The sequence below is a fragment of the Chiloscyllium punctatum genome, chromosome 11 (assembly GCF_047496795.1).
Source record: "Chiloscyllium punctatum isolate Juve2018m chromosome 11, sChiPun1.3, whole genome shotgun sequence".
Classification (NCBI taxonomy): domain Eukaryota; kingdom Metazoa; phylum Chordata; class Chondrichthyes; order Orectolobiformes; family Hemiscylliidae; genus Chiloscyllium; species Chiloscyllium punctatum.
In genome coordinates, this window is record NC_092749.1 from 114359405 (window position 1) to 114375788 (window position 16384).

The 16384-nt window shown below is 46.2% G+C and overlaps 1 protein-coding gene across 1 annotated transcript; it reads right to left on the reverse strand.

Annotated features, from left to right (window-relative positions):
* Positions 1-123: 123 nt before the first annotated feature.
* Positions 124-13127, reverse strand: LOC140483358 (centrosomal protein of 68 kDa-like). Its single transcript, XM_072581557.1, has 6 exons — positions 12885-13127; positions 8119-9660; positions 5629-5751; positions 3485-3581; positions 2010-2176; positions 124-308 (listed from the first exon to the last, which is right to left on the reverse strand). Exons 2-6 carry the CDS (start codon positions 9649-9651, stop codon positions 246-248), a joined length of 1983 nt encoding a protein of 660 aa, XP_072437658.1. The 5' UTR covers positions 9652-9660; positions 12885-13127; the 3' UTR covers positions 124-245.
* Positions 13128-16384: the final 3257 nt, after the last annotated feature.

The following is a 16384-nucleotide window of genomic DNA, read 5'->3' on the forward strand; positions in this document are numbered from 1 at the left end:
TTGGAGGCAAACAAGAATTTTTTTTTGTGATTTGAATTTGACCAGATTGAAAGTTTAATTATCAATAAAAGTAACCAAATATCATAAAACAAATAGATTAATTACAGGAGGTGTAAACACTCATTGCTCATTACTTTTTATTTTTTTTAAAAAAGTGTAAAATTAAGCCAATAATTTTGCAGAACAAGTTCTTCCCAAACTTGAATTAAAAGAATCATCACCCTCTCACTACTCCACCAGCCCTTTCAAACTAGATCATCCATATTCATGTGGTTTGATGCATCATGTTCCTCAACATCACTTGGCATCTGGAAAAACAACACACAGTCATCAGGTTTCTCCGTGGATCTATTCTGGAAGTACTCTATCCTGTAAACAGAGCTTTAAAATTAAGACTTCCAGAATACACAGTGGTCTTGATGGGATAGGTCAGTAGTGCACATCAATCAAAGGAGGTTAGTGTAAAGTTGACTCAAGTTTCTGAGCCCTATAAATACATTTAAATATGAAGTAACATTGTGCTGACATGGTTCAGCGAATCATGTGATGGGAAACACTGAAACTGACACCAACATCCTGTTTCTTCCAGGCCAGCAATTACAGGAATGATTAGTTCCAATGTAAATGGCCGTGTACTACACTTTTAAAGACCATAGCTTTAGCCAAAACATCACTGAAACCAGAAGGAAACGAACATTTCAAGTGAAAACCAGAATCCACAAGCCTGCACAAAATCTGATGCAGTTTTGGAAATATGAGAAGCATTGCTTAAAAAAAATATTTAAATGGAAAATAATCTGTCAGTGATTAAAATAGAGTTTACTTGATAGTGCATTGTTTGAAATTCTGGACAAATTAAATTCACAACCGCTAAATCAGTTCAAATTCACACCCTCAACTTTTAGTAACATTAAATATCCTTCAGTGTTTGAAAGCTTCAAATGACTGAACAGGAAAGGAATTGTTTGCTTTCAGCTATCTCCGAGTTATGCAAATATTAACAGCATTTTAAAAGCAAAACAACCAAGCGTTTGACAAAAGAGTATGGAGTAAATTATTTGTAAAGCCCACATCTAAATTCCAGCAACAAATCTAATTCTGACCAAAAATAAAGGTTTAATTTACAAATAAGTGAAATGTAATTTTAATGCCACATTTTCTTGTTTCCTCATTTTCTTGTAGACTGCTCCACAGATATGGATGAACTAGCTCAAGGCTCCATGATGCCCTCAAATAAAATAGTTTGCAGGAATTACTTATAAAAAAAGTTTACAAACTGTTTGTACTTTAACAATGCAAAACTTATACAATTACATTTCTACCACAGGGGTTTACTGAGAAGTGAAAAACCCCAGTTATGTGTTAATTTGGCTGCAATGTCCTCATAGCTCCTCCTAGTTAAGCATTTAAATGTCCCTTCATAATCACACAGGAAGTGCACATTTACTGTTAATAATAGAAGGTCATGGAAAGGATTCAGTCCCACTGAAAGCTAGCTTTAATAAAAATCATGAAATCATTATCAATCATTGCAAAACAAAACCCCTCTGATTCACCAATGTCCTTTAGGGAAGGAAATCTGATCATAGCTGGTTTAGACTACACGTGACTCCAGACTCACAGCAATGAGGTTGACTCAACTGCTCTCAAGGCCAGAATTGCTGCTGTAGGACACTATCAGCAGGTTTGCTCAGTTGACTGGATGGTTGGTGAATGATGCCAACATATCGATAGTAGTGGCTGCTGGAGTGAACAACGCTATCAACATGGGTTCAAATCCCATACCTGCAGAGGTTACCATGAAGGATTCTTCTCAACCTCCACCTTCCCCTCCCCCTCCCCCTCCCCTGAGGCATGGTGACCCTCAGATTAAATCTCCACCCATCATCTCTCTCTCGGTCCAGTCTGACTATGGTGACTTTTACACCTTCTATAATATTAACAGTAAATAAGCAGAGCTCTTTTAATTCAGCAATTTATAAAAGATTCAAGGTGAAATTATTCTTTACCAATACTGACTGCCTTTCCAAACCAGCAGATACGAATTCCTGTTGCTTGGTCTCCAAATCATCTTTCACCTTATCCATAGTAGCAAGAATCGACAAGTACAGGTGGGCAGCGTGCCCATTCAGCTGCTTGGATTGTCTGGAGATTAATTCAAGTGTCTCCTTGAGGACTAAACCAGTGCAGAAGGAGGGTCAGAGAAGCAGCATTGAATGTCGCAAGCATAGCTAATCAATACACAAATAAAACCTCACAGATGCTGGAAATTCAAATCAAAAGCCAAAAGAAATGTTGGGAGATACTCAGCAGGTCGGGCAGCATCTGTGGACAGAGACAGACAGCATGAAATGCTGGGTCAAACATTTCAGGCCAGCGAGCTTTGATCAGACCCCAAGTATTAACTCCTGCTTCTCTCTGAACCAAAGAAATACAGTTAGCACTTTGCGTCTGATGCTGCCAGACCTGCTGAGTTTCTCCAGCATTCTCTGTTTTGATGACTCGTAGGAGATCGCTTTAAAATTTAAACATCATGCTGGAAGTGCACACAAAATTGAGCAGAATTTTAAGAAATTATTTTATGTCGTGAAAATCATTCACACATTTGGTAAATGTTGGAATAAGTGTTTGGTCATCTCTGATTGAGAGTTCATTTTCATTTATTGGCTCTTTGTGAAACACCTTTGAATGTTTTCTAGATTATGCAAACTGTTGTGATGTTTAAAACTGAAGAATGATGATTCTATCACCAGTTAATTCTTGTAAGACAGAAGATTGATTTTTTTTTAGAAAAAAGGTTTCAATAAGAAGTTGATTTATTATTTTGCTTCACTGTGTTATTTCACAGCCTGAGACAAACTGACCATCCCAGCAGGAAAGCGAGTGACACATCACTAACACACAGAAAGCATTCTCCCCGTGTCTGCGTGGGTTTCCTCTGGGTGCTCCGGTTTCCTTCCACAGTCCAAAAATGTGTAGGTTAGGTGAATTGGCCATGCTAAACTGCCCGTAGTGTTAGGTGAAGGGGTAAATGTAGGGGAATGGGTCTGGGTGGGTTGTGCTTCGACGGGTCGATGTGGACTTGTTGGGCCGAAGGGCCTGTTTCCACACTAAGTAACCTAATCTAATCAGTCAGTGAATCACTTTACTTCGGAGATAGTTAAAATTGAGTGGGACAAGGGCAATCAGAGAAGCATAACCAAAGGAGTTAGTTACTGCTGTGTCAGCATCTCACTGAATATCAGCAGAAAACTTAAGGGGGTTGATTGGCCTTGTCCCATTCCTATTCAATTCATGCTTTAAACCAGTACCAACCGACAGTACCTAAGGAGAGGGAACAACAATGACCCTTTTGCTTTGAAAAGAGTAAAAGGTAGAATCCTCTGCCAATAATGTTTGGTTTTACGAGTCATTCTGAGGGGGAGAGCAGATAAAGGGAGTTTTAGATGAAGTGCAGAGTTCCGTGCTCCTGAAGGATTTATACCTGGCGTGGCACTGCTCATCGAGTGGAGCAGGTATTCTCCGGATTTTAGCACACTCGCAGTCAGCTCCCGGTGTTCCTTAATGTCATTCCTGAAAGCCTGTGAGGGAGGACACACAAAACACATTCCACCATTGCATTCACTTTCCAGCAGATCAATGTTTTATTCTGTAAGAGCACAGTCTACTCACTTGGTGACTGATCATTTAATCTTAACGTCACACACTCCCTCCCCCCACCATCTCCCCTCACCCTCACACACTCCCCCCCCCCCCCCCCCGCACCCTCACATACTCTCCCCCCGCACCCTCACATACTCTCCCCCCGCACCCTCACACACACTCCCCCCGCACCCTCACATACTCTCCCCCCGCACCCTCACACACTCCCCCCCGCACCCTCACACACCACCTCCCCACCTCCCCCCCGCACCCTCACACACCACCTCCCCCCACACCCTCACACCCCACCTCCCCCCGCACCCTCACACCCCACCTCCCCCCGCACCCTCACACCCCACCTCCCCCCGCACCCTCACACCCCATCTCCCCCCGCACCCTCACACACCCCACCTCCCCCCGCACCCTCACACACCACCTCCCCATCTCCCCCCACCCTCACTCTCCAACACCCTCACAGTCTCCCCCCATCCTCACTCTCCCCCAACACCCTCACACACCACCTCCCCCCACACCCTCACACACCAGCTCCCCCCCACACCACCTCCCCATCTCCCCCCACCCTCACACCCCATCTCCCCCCACCCTCACTCTCCCCCAACACCCTCACACACCACCTCCCCCACACACCAACTCCCCCCACACCCTCTCACACCACCTCCCCATCTCCCCCCACCCTCACTCTCCAACACCCTCACACACTCTCCCCCCATCCTCACTCTCCCCCCACACCCTCACACACCACCTCCCCCCCACACCCTCACACACCACCTCCCCCCCACACCCTCACACACCACCTCCCCCCCACACCCTCACACACCACCTCCCCCCCACACACCACCTCCCCCCCACACCCTCACACACCACCTCCCCCCCACACCCTCACACACCACCTCCCCCCCACACCCTCACACACCACCTCCCCCCCACACCCTCACACACCACCTCCCCATCTCCCCCCACCCTCACTCTCCAACACACTCACACACTCTCCCCCCATCCTCACTCTCCCCCAACACCCTCACACACCACCTTCTCCACACCATCATACCACCTCCCCCCACACCCTCACACACCACCTCCCCATCTCCCCCCACCCTCACACCCCATCTCCCCCCACCCTCACTCTCCAACACCCTCACACACTCTCCCCCCATCCTCACTCTCCCCCAACACCCTCACACACCACCTCCCCCCACACCCTCACACACCACCTCCCCATCTCCCCCAACACCCTCACACACCACCTCCCCCCACACCCCATCTCCCCCCACCCTCACTCTCCAACACCCTCACACACTCTCCCCCCATCCTCACTCTCCCCCAACACCCTCACACCCCACCTCCCCCCACACCCCACCTCCCCCCACACCCTCACACACCACCTCCCCATCTCCCCCCACCGTCACTCTCCCCCAACACCCTCACACACCACCTCCCTATGATTGACTGAGACCTGGCGATAATGACATTTGTCTCCGCTAATGTGTACCCTTCACACGATCCTCTGCAGAAACTCACCAAAGATCCTCAGACAGCACCTTTCAAACCCACAAACAGTTCCATCCAGAAGGACAAGGGCAGCTGATCCATGGGGACCCCACCCCGTTCAGGTTCCCCTCTAAGCCACTCCCCATCCTGACTTGGAAATATATCGCCGTTCGTTCACTGTCGCTGGGTCAAAATCCTGAAATTCCCTCCCTAAGGCCAGCACATGGACTACAGCAGTTCAGGAAGGCAGCTCACCCCCACCTTCTCAAGGGGCAACTAGGGACAAGGCCCCAGCCAGTGACACCCACACCCAAACGTGAGTAAGAAACCGGAGATCCCAGTCTGACCTGAGATGACCTTATTGAATGGTGGAGCATGCCTGGGCAGTGGAGAAACATTTTGCTTACATCGACGATTGGTAACAATCTTAATTTTTTAAACCATAAATGTGCAGTTTGATGGAGGGGAGCTGCTTACCATACATTTATCCAGGGAAGCCTTGATACTGTCCATTGTGGGCTGTGGTGGGATCCAGTTATCTGTGGTCTCTGCTACTTCATACAACCACTGGACCATTTCTTCAAGTTTAGTGCTAAACCTCTATATGAACAAAAGAGCAGATCAGTCACATACAATTACAGAGAACACAAAGATGATTTGGATGGGAGCACAAGAGGTATAGTTAGTAAATTTGCAGATGACACCAAAATTGGAGGTGTTGTGGACAGCGAAGAAGGTTACCTCAGATTACAACAGGATCTGGGCCAATGGGCTGAGAAGTGGCAGATGGAGTTTAATTCAGATAAATGCGAGGTGCTGCATTTTGGGAAAGCAAATCTTAGCAGGACTTATACACTTAATGGTAAGGTCCTGGAGGGTGTTGCTGAACAAAGAGACCTTGGAGTACAGGTTCATAGCTCCTTGAAAGTGGAGTCGCAGGTCAATAGGATAGCGAAGGCTGTGTTTGGTATGCTTTCCTTTCTTGGTCAGAGCATGGAGTACAGGAATTGGGAGGTTATATTGCAGCTATATTGGATATTGGTAAGGCCATTTTAGAATATTGCATGAAATTCTGGTCTCCCTACTATAGGAAGGATGTTGTGAAACTTGAAAGAGTTCAGAAAAGATTTACAAGGATGTTGCCAGGGTTGGAGCTATAGGGAGAGGCTGAATAGGCTGGGGCTATTTTCCCTAGATAGTGAAGAAGGCGTTTGGTATGCTTTCCTTTATTTGTCAGAGTATTGAGTACAGGAGTTGGGAGGTCATGTTGTGGTTGTACAGGACATTGGTTAGGCCACTGTTAGAATATTGCGTGTAATTCTGGTCTCCTTCCTATTGGAAGGATGTTGTAAAACTTTGAAAGGGTTCAGAAAAGATTTACAAGGATGTTTCCCAGGGTTGGAGGACTTGTGCTATAGGGAGAGGTTAAATAGGCTAGGGCTGTTTTCCCTGGAATGTCGAAGGCTGACCTTATAGAGGTTTATAAAATCATGAGGGGCTTGGATAGGATAAATAGACAAGGTCTTTTCGCTGGGGTCGGGGAGTCCAGAACTAGAGGGCATAGGTTTAGGATGAGAGGGGAAAGATATAAAAGAGACCTAAGGGGCAACTCTTTCACGCAGAGCAGTACATGTATGGAAGGAACTGCCAGAGGAAGTGGTGGAGGCTGGTACAATAGCAACATTTAAAAGGGATTTGGATGGGTATATGAATAGGAAGGGTTTGGAGGGATATGGGCCAGGTGCTGGCAGGTGGGACTAGATTAGGTTGGGATATCTGGTTGGCATGGGTGGGTTGGACCGAAGGGTCTGTTTCCATGCTGTACATCTCTATGACTCTACGACACAGCACAGAAAAAGGTCATTCAGCCCATCCCATCCATGCTGGTGTTTATACACTGCTCTGCCTAGGACCATAAGAAACTACAGAGAGCTGTGAACACAGCCCAGTCCATCAGACAAACCAACCTCCCATCCATTGACTCCATCTACGCTTCTCAGTGCCTCAGGAATGCTGCCAACATCAAAGAGCCCTCCCACCCAGTGATACTCTCTCCTAACCAGAAGATATAAAAGCTTAAACGCACAAGCCAACAGATCAAAAACAGGTTCTTCCCCGCTGCAATTAGACTTCCTGAATGGATGTCTCAAATATTAAATTTAATAATGATCTAGCTCTTCATGCACCTTCTCTTTCACTGTAAGTGTATTCCTCGCTCTGTTCTCTTACCCTCATGCACTTTGTACTGCACACAACACAAAACCTTTCACTGTACTGAGGTACAAGTGACAATAATAAATCAAATCCAATCAAGTACTCTGTATGAGACCGGCCCCTATTCCATCTGACTTATCTCAGCCTGTCTTACTAACCCTTTTACTCTCACCCAGTTGCCTATTTTCATTTTGAAAGTATCAGAGCTGTTTGCCACATCCACATCCTGTAGTAGTGGGTTCCACATCCTCCTTACTCTCTGAGAAAGGTAATCTCTCTGTATTTCTCCGCTGAATATATTTGTACCTTGGTTGTATTTACAAACCCTAGTTTATGGTTCTCTAGCAGGTCAAAAGACTCTCTCAATACTGACCCTGTCTAACCACTTCAGAATGTTACATTCCACTTCAAACTCTAAAGCCTATTTAAAAAAAAGTAAACTTGCTCAATCTTTAATGAAACAAACAACTACATAAACTGAAGATCTGAAACAGAAACAGAAAGTGCTGGAGGAACTCAACAGGTCTGCCCAGTCTTTCACAGTTCGAAGCAATTAGCAAAGTCATATACTCAACTTTTAACAATGTAAACCTCAAATTCTAAACTGAAACCATTGCGGCTGAATACTAACGTTTAGTTTCCTAGCTTGCCCAATCCAGTACATTTATACCAACAAGAAACAAGATTGATGTATTCTGCTTGTGTGAGGTATTTGAATGAAACATAGAATTTGGAAAAGAAATAACATTTTACCTGAATGTGAGCCAACAGATTGTCATTGTTCTCAGCTACTTGTTCAAAGGGCTGGTTGAATAGCAGTTGAGAACTGGACCATGTGCCCAACTTTTGAATAAATTCATTGGCCTTTTTTAAATCGGCGATTATATCTTCACACTGTGGATTCTTGGGTTGATTTCTGGGACTAATTCCCAGTTGGCAGTCTGACTGAGCAGCCTCAGTGTTGTTCTGTACAGTGAGGTTCCCCTCCGTACTGCCACTTGGACTGCCCGTGCCCAGTCTCATCCCATTGGCTGCAAAGGCAGACTTGCTCTCCACGTGAACAGAGAGCTTCTCCAGTTGGTGGGCCAAGGCTTCCAATTCTTTCAGCTTATACGGGAGAGTGAGAAAATCCTCCTCACTGTCCCACTCTCTGTTTAAGGGCAGGATCTGCCTGGATAATGTGAAGCCTTTAGGATCTTTCCCTGTGAGCAAGGGCTTGGAAAATTCCTCGTTTGAGCTGCTGGAAAGAAAACTGGAATCAACAACTGAAGTGACCTTGGCCCAGTCAGGATTGGCCCGGTTCAGGATGCCTTCTGTCTTATTCCTCATAGAACTCTCCAGAAAGGTGTTTGGATTAATACCAGCTTTGGGCGATCGACTGGAGAGCCAATAAGACGGCCGGTTGTGCAGGCGGAGGGAAGTGGAGGAAGAATATGGAGTGTACACATGATCCTCTATGTAGCTAGGATGGCCCCAGGTGATGTTAGCAGCACTGCTGGGGTTAGACTGGGAGATAGGCAGTGACGACAAAGCGTTTGTAATCAATGTATTTGACAGGGAGGGTATCGGACTGTCATCCACGATCCCTGAATCTTTTAGATAGGAGTCAGAGGTCATGTCGTCATCATCGTCATCTAAGTTGTCCCTGGAGCTCATGTGCCCTGGTCTTAAGGGATACGTAAAATCCAGTAGAGCTTGGTATTCCTCGTCAGGGTCCCAGTCTGGGGAGGTGCGGTCTCGAACCGCCCTGAAGGAATCTGATTGCCTCATGGCGCAGTATTCTGAGAAACAAGGCGTGACCTCTTTCTCACGCAGCGCCTTATGGGTAGAGCCTGGTGTGCCAAGGCTGCCAGTCGAAGTTTGGCCCAATGAGGTATATCTGTCCACATTGACATCGGGTGAGGTATATCTACCCACGTTAATGTCGTGTGAGCTTAACGTAGCTCTCCTTTTCGGTACACACTGAGAGAAAGCAGACGTATCGAGGCAGGTGCTATACCTCACAGTGGACAGACACCTCCCATTGAGGGGTTTCTCAGCCTCCAGGTGTTTGAGTGACCGGGATAACCTATCAGTAGATGCCATTATGTTCGGGTCAGACCTCCCAACAGGTTCATACACTCGAGATACAGAGAGTGGTGAGGATTCTGACTGGTATGTACGATACGGGGAATGTACGGATTCAGAGAAGAGAGAGAACATCTCACTGCCATCCCATCTTTCTGATGGAATCCCTCTCGTATATCCAGAATAGAGATTGGAATATCTTTTACTCTGCTCCTGCATATCAGCTCACTGGAAAACAAGACAAGTGAGGGAAATATTAAAGATATTTGTCCCCTATAGCAAGCATCAACTTTTCAGACAACAGTTTCCATGTTTATACATTCACAGAACTTCACTGAACATAGCCACCATGGTTTGGAGGAGACCCATTCATCCATCCAGTCTGTGGCAACACTGGAAGGGCCAGCATGTATTGTTCATCTCTTTGGACTGAGTGGTGTGCTCAACATGTCAGAGGGCATTTAGGGGCGAACCACATCGCTGTGGGTCTGGGAGTCACATGTGAGCCAGACCAGGAAAAGGTGGCAGATTCTCTTCCCTGAAGGACATGAGCAAATCAGATGTGGTCAGTTTCTTCACAATGAATGATGACACTTTCGCGATTGGCTTTACAGTCCCAGACTTTATGAGATCAGATTAGATTCCCTACAGTGTGGATTAATGAACTGAATGTAAATTAAACTGAATTAAATCTACATACCCACCATAGGTCAAAACTATCCGCAGAGTGGGATGGCAAACCCAGAGTGTACGTCTGAACAAACACAAAACCAGAAATTGCTGCAAAAACTCAGCAGCTCTGGCAGCATTTGTGGAGAGAAGTCAGAGTTAACATTTCAGGTCCAGTGATCGTTCTGAAGAAGTCTGAACCTTAGGATTACTGGCCCAGTGGACATTGTCAGAAGGCCACAACTCACTCTCACTGTTCAATCATTATAGAATCCCTACAGTTTGGAAACAGGCCACTCAGCCCAACAAGTCCATACTGACCCTCCAAACAGTAACCCATCCAAACAAATCCCCCTACCCTATTACTTTACATTTCCCCTGACTAATGCACCTAACCTACACATCCCTGAACACTACGGGCAATTTAGCATGGCCAATTCATCCTGACCTGCACATTTTTTGGACTGTGGGAAGAAACCGGAGCACCCGGAGGAAACCCCCGCAGACACGGGGAGAATGTGCAAACTCCACACAGACAGTTGCCAGAGGCTGGAATCGAACCCGGGTCGTAGGTGCTATGAGGCAGCAGTGCTAACCACTGAGCCACTGTGCCGCCCTATATGTAAACAGCACCAGATGTAGAGTGAAGTTTTTGTAACAACCTGGTGACTTGCATAGCGATTTCTTTCACTCCAGAGAACAGAGAGAAACAGACAGAGATTGAAACAGAATGAGGGAGAGGAAAAAGAACTCCTTTAGAGAAAGAGGGAGGTAAAAGCCAATTAGGAAGAGACTGCACTGACAATCTCAACTTCAGGAAAAGCTTCCTTCAAGAAACAAAAAACTCAAACAATAGCAGTTAACTGTGACAAACACAGGAAGTTCAGGATTGCATCAGGTTAAACAGAAAGGCCAATAAACTTGCCAGAAATACAGTAAAAGGAATTCTGAAAATTGGGAGGATTCTAGAATACATCAAAGGAGGACCAAGAAACAGAAAGGAAAGGGAAAATTGAATTTGAGTGCAACCTACAAAATCCATACTGTATGGACTGTAAACACCTCTATGGGAACAGAAAAAGGAAACATCTGGCTAAAGTGAAGATTAAGGGCAGAGTCAGGAGAATTTATAATGGGGAATAGAGACATTGGCAGAGAAGCTAAATGTTTATTTTGTGTCTGTTTTATGGAGGAAGGTACAAAAATTAGAGATGTTTCTAATCCCAGAATCAGAGATGCAAGTGATTAGGGAGAATGAGAAGTTGAAGAAAATTAGTTTTAGTCAAAAGACTGTACTGGACAGGTCAGTGGCCAGGGAGATGTCACTGAGACACTTTCCTGATTGGGGAATCTCTAACCAAGGGGATGCCATTAGAGTTCAAGAGAGGGGACCATGTTTTACTCAGGGAGTTGCCAGAATTCTTTACCTCAGAGAGCTGTAGAGAATCAGTCTTCAAGGTGCATATGTTTAAGATTGAATTAGCAGGGCAGTGTGATGAACTGGCTGGCTGGCCTACTCCTGTTCCTATTGTTAGCGAGTGACTGTGTTTATGCACGAGAGTGAATTTAAAGCCCAGTTTAGTTTGGATTGTTCATGTTCGTAATTAACTTGCCAACTGGACACAAAATTGGCTTGACAGTAGGAAACAGAGGGTGGTGGTGGAAGGTTATTTTTTGGACTGGAGGCCTGTGAGCAGTGGTGTTCCACAGGGATCAGTACTGAATCCCAATGTTGTTTGTCACTTGTATAAATAATTTGGATGAGAATTTGGGAAGCATAGTTAGCATGTTTGAGGAGACACCAAAAGTGGTGGCATAGTGGACAGTGAAGAAGATTATCTAATATTGCAAAGAGATCTTGGTCAATTGGACCAATGGGCTGAGGAGGTGCAGATAGATTTTATGTTGGAGAAATGTAAGGTATTGCATTTTAGGAAAACAAACACAGGCAGGATTTATCCAGTCAATGGTAGAGCCCTGGGGAGTGTTGTAGAGCAGAAGGAACCAAGGGGTTCAGGGACATAATTTCTTTAAGTTTGTATTCCCAGATGGACAGGGTGGTTAAGAAGGCATTTAGCACACTTGCCTTCATTGCTCAGACCGTTTCAGTATATGAGTTGGGACATCATGTTGAGGTTGTACAGGATATTAGTGAGGCCATTTTTGCAGTACTGCGTGCAGTTCTGGTTGCCCTGCTATAGGAAGGATATTGTTAACTTGGAGAGGGTTCAAAACAGATTGACCAGGACGTTGCCGGGACTGGAGATTTTGAGTCATAAGGAGAGGCTGGATAGGTTGGGAGTTTTTTTTCACTGGAGCACAGGAGGTTGAGAGATGGCCTTAATAAAGTTTATAAAATCATGGGGGCTATTGGTAAGGTGAACAGCAAATATCTTTTCCATGGGGTGGGAGTGCTCAAAACTAGCAGGTTTAGTTTTAAGGTGAGAGGAGAAAGATTTTGAAAGTACATGAGGGACAACCTTTCCACACACAGAGGGTGGGTCACGTGTGGAATAAACTGCCAGAGGAAGTGGGAGATGCAGCGACAGTTCCAACGTTATAAAGACACTTGGGCAGCTACATACAAGAACAGGAAAGGTTGACAGGGACATGGTGCAAGTGCAGGTAAGAGGGACGAGTTTAGTTTGAGAAACCTAGCTGGTGTGCAGAAGTTGGATTGAAGGCTCTGTTTCTGTGTTGTATGACTCTATAACAACCTGTTTCTTTAAAAAGACAGTGAAGAAATACATTTGGTCAGCCAGAAGAATGTTTCTATTTCTTACCAGTTTTGAGCTGGCTGGTGAAGGTAAAACTCCTGAATTGACTCTGTTAGTGGGCGATCAATCTTCAGTCTGCTAAGAACCTCTCCTAACGTGATTTTCAAGCTGATAGAGTAAATAAACAACTGGGACATTTTTCTTCGGCATTTGCAACCAGCTATCCTTCATTTAAATATTGATGGGTTTGGTCAGCATTCACAGTTCATGGAGATAAACGTAGTTAAAGGACAGCAACGGAGAGACGTTTAGACCCAATCTGCTCCCAGCTCCAGTATAATCCCCATGAAGCAAACCTCTCAGACTTGCTCCGAGCTGGAATGTAAGGAAGGAGTTGAATCTTCAGGCCCTTCGAGGTCTATACCGGCAACATTAATGACTGCTGGCATTTTCTGAAAGGGTCAAAATAACATGTAATTAATTATATTGCATCTCTAGAACAGAAACCGACCACTCGGCCCAACTGGTCTGTTTAAACTCAACACAATCCTAAACCTAAGCTCGCATGTGAGCAAGTGAAGCAAGGAAATGTAGCAGCTTTAACTGAGGAGCAGGGCGTTGTTCAGGAACAGTAACAAGTGAAACACACCAGAGGGCAGTAGTGTACAGACAGGGAGAGAGGTTTGAAGGCTGGGGAGAGAGGGCAGCAGAGTAATTAGAATGGCCACAGGGAATACAGAGTAACAAACACTCCTGCTGATATTGGAGAGAGAGGTCACAGTGGAAAGGGTGCAGATACAGTGGGAGAAAGAAGATCAAGAGGAACTTTTTAAAATGAAACAGGAGTTTGACGTTTGGACTGTCTTTGTTTCTTAGGGAGTCAGAGTGATGAATTTGAGGCAATCAGTTAAGAGGTTGCTGTGCTGTGAAATTCTTTATCAAACACAGTAGGGGAACAACTGAAACTGAAGAAGATTCAGGACCATGGGGGTAAAAGCAAGACAGTAACTTTATCTCTGGATTGTTCTGTCACAGAGCTAGCACAGAAACAATGGGAGGAGCAGCTCCTGCTAGATCAGATAATAAATCTAAACAATAGAGAAACTACAAAATAGGAGCAAGAGTAGGCCATTCAGCCCTTTGAGCCTCTCCCACTATTCAATATGATCAAGGCTGATCATCCAACTCAGTCCCCTAGTCCCACTTTCTCCCCAGTATCCTTTGATTTCCATAACCTTAAGGAGTTGAACACCAATGGGAGGGGGGTCTGGGGTTTACAGTATTGGCCGGGGGGGGGGGGGGGGGGGGGGGAGGTCTGGGGTGAACAGTATTGGCCGGGGTGGGGGAGGGGTCTGGGGCGAACAGTTTTGAGGGATCTGGGGTTAACAGTATTGGTGAGGGGGGGGGGTCTGGGGTTAACAGTATTGGGGGGGTCGGGGGTTAACTGTATTGGCGAGGGGGGGGTCTGGGGTTAACAGTATTGGGGGGGTCTGGGATTAACAGTATTGGTGAGGGGGGGGGTCTGGGTTTAACAGTATTGGTGGGGGGGGTCTGGGTTTAACAGTATTGGCGAGGGGGGGGTCTGGGGTTAACAGTATTGGGGGGGTCGGGGGTTAACTGTATTGGCGAGGGGGGGTCTGGGATTAACAGTATTGGTGGGGGGGGGTCTGGGTTTAACAGTATTGGCGAGGGGGGGGTCTGGGGTTAACAGTATTGGGGGGGTCGGGGGTTAACTGTATTGGCGAGGGGGGGTCTGGGATTAACAGTACTGGTGAGGGGGGGGTCTGGGTTTAACAGTATTGGCGAGGGGGGGGGGTCGGGAATCTAGCTGCAGCGGGTGGGAGATTTCCCTGAGGGACAGTAAGGACCAGATTGGCTCTTTATGACAATCGACGACCATTTCCTGAGAAGCTGCAAGAGCCCAATGGTGGAGTGGTAGTGTCCCTACCTCTGGACCAGGAGAGCCTGGCACCAGTCCGACCTGCTCCAAAGGCGTGTGACAGCATTGCTGAATTCGAAAATCTGACCCAGAGATGTGGTTGTTAATTCGAACCCAGGAAGCCCGTACAAACAGAGGGTGGTAATGGCCACTCGCCACCTTCTCTCCCCCTGGGATCGCTCAGCTCACATACATTTCACACAGTTAACAAACCGTGGAGTGGGAATAATGTTAATCTCTGGACATGCTCCAAAATTAGAAGACCTTCCACTCTAAAGGAACTACCACCCACTGAGGGGGGACTGCCCACGAGAATGGTTGCCATGCAAAATGATTTTTTTGTTACCAAACAGCGACTGGCCTTTCCACTTGCAGCTGCTCTCTCAGCCTGCGCTGGCACACCGGATACCAGGCTCCTATCGAACAGCTTCATTAACACTTGAATGGTACAGACCAACAAAAGAGTCTCTTTACTGAGGAACAGGGCAGTAACACTGCCTTCCCAGGAGCCCTCAGCTATGTCACGCAACAAGTTCAGACACGCCTGGCCCTGGATTCCAGTCTGTGTACAGGGGGAACGTGGGAGCAGCAGCACCAGCCAATCCCAGCTAGAGACAAATCCAACTTGGGACTGCTCCAAAACCAAATCGCTCCATTTCCAATTTGTTCAAAATGCCAGAAACCATCAGAACCAAAGCAATTCATCCAAAAAAAAAAGCTGTCGCTTCTCACAGGAGCATTCAAATTGGATACAGAACTGGCTCAAAGGTAGAAGACAGAGGGTGGTGGTGGAGGGTTGTTTTTCAGACTGGAGGCCTGTGACCAGTGGAGTGCCACAAGGATCGGTGCTGGGTCCACTACTTTTTGTCATTTACATAAATGATTTGGATGTGAGCATAAGAGGTACAGTTAGTAAGTTTGTGGATGACACCAAAATTGGAGGTGTAGTGGACAGCGAAGAGGGTTACCTCAGATTACAACAGGATCTGGGCCAGATGGGCCAATGGGCTGAGAAGTGGCAGATGGAGTTTAATTCAGATAAATGCGAGGTGCTGCATTTTGGGAAAGCAAATCTTAGCTGGACTTATACACTTAATGGTAAGGTCCGAGGGAGTGTTACTGAACAAAGAGACCTTGGAGTGCAGGTTCATAGCTCCTTGAAAGTGGAGTCGCAGGTAGATAGGATAGTGAAGAAGGCATTTGGTATGCTTTCCTTTATTGGTCAGAGCATGGAGTACAGGAGTTGGGAGGTCATGTTGCGGCTGTACAGGACATTGGTTAGGCCACTGTTGGAATATTGTGTGCAATTCTGGTCTCCTTCCTATTGGAAAGAATTTGTCTTTAACCCTGTATTCAGCATTCAAATTCAACCTTCCAAATTGAATCACTTTGCATTTCTCCATCTGTCACTTCCCAGCCCTGCTCTGCATCCTGTCAATGTCATGTTGTAGCCTGCAACAGCCCTCTGAATAGGTTAGACTAGATTCCCTACAGGAAACAGGCTCTTCAGCCCAACAAGTCCACACTGACCCTCTGAAGAGTAACCCACCCAGACCCATTCTCCTCTGACTAATGCACCTAACATTATGGGCAATTTAGCATGGCCAATCCACCCTAACCTGCACAT

What these genes read in the sequence shown, in the direction of transcription:
- LOC140483358 (XM_072581557.1), bottom strand. Translation starts at nt 9,651, where the DNA reads ATGCAGGAGCAGAGTAAAAGATATTCCAATCTCTATTCTGGATATACG. An exon ending in CTTCCCTGGATAAATGTATG is followed by an intron (nt 3,582 to 5,628) that starts GTAAGCAGCTCC and finishes CCTCCCTCACAG; the next exon opens with GCTTTCAGGAATGACATTAA. An exon ending in GATGAGCAGTGCCACGCCAG is followed by an intron (nt 2,177 to 3,484) that starts GTATAAATCCTT and finishes GCACTGGTTTAG; the next exon opens with TCCTCAAGGAGACACTTGAA.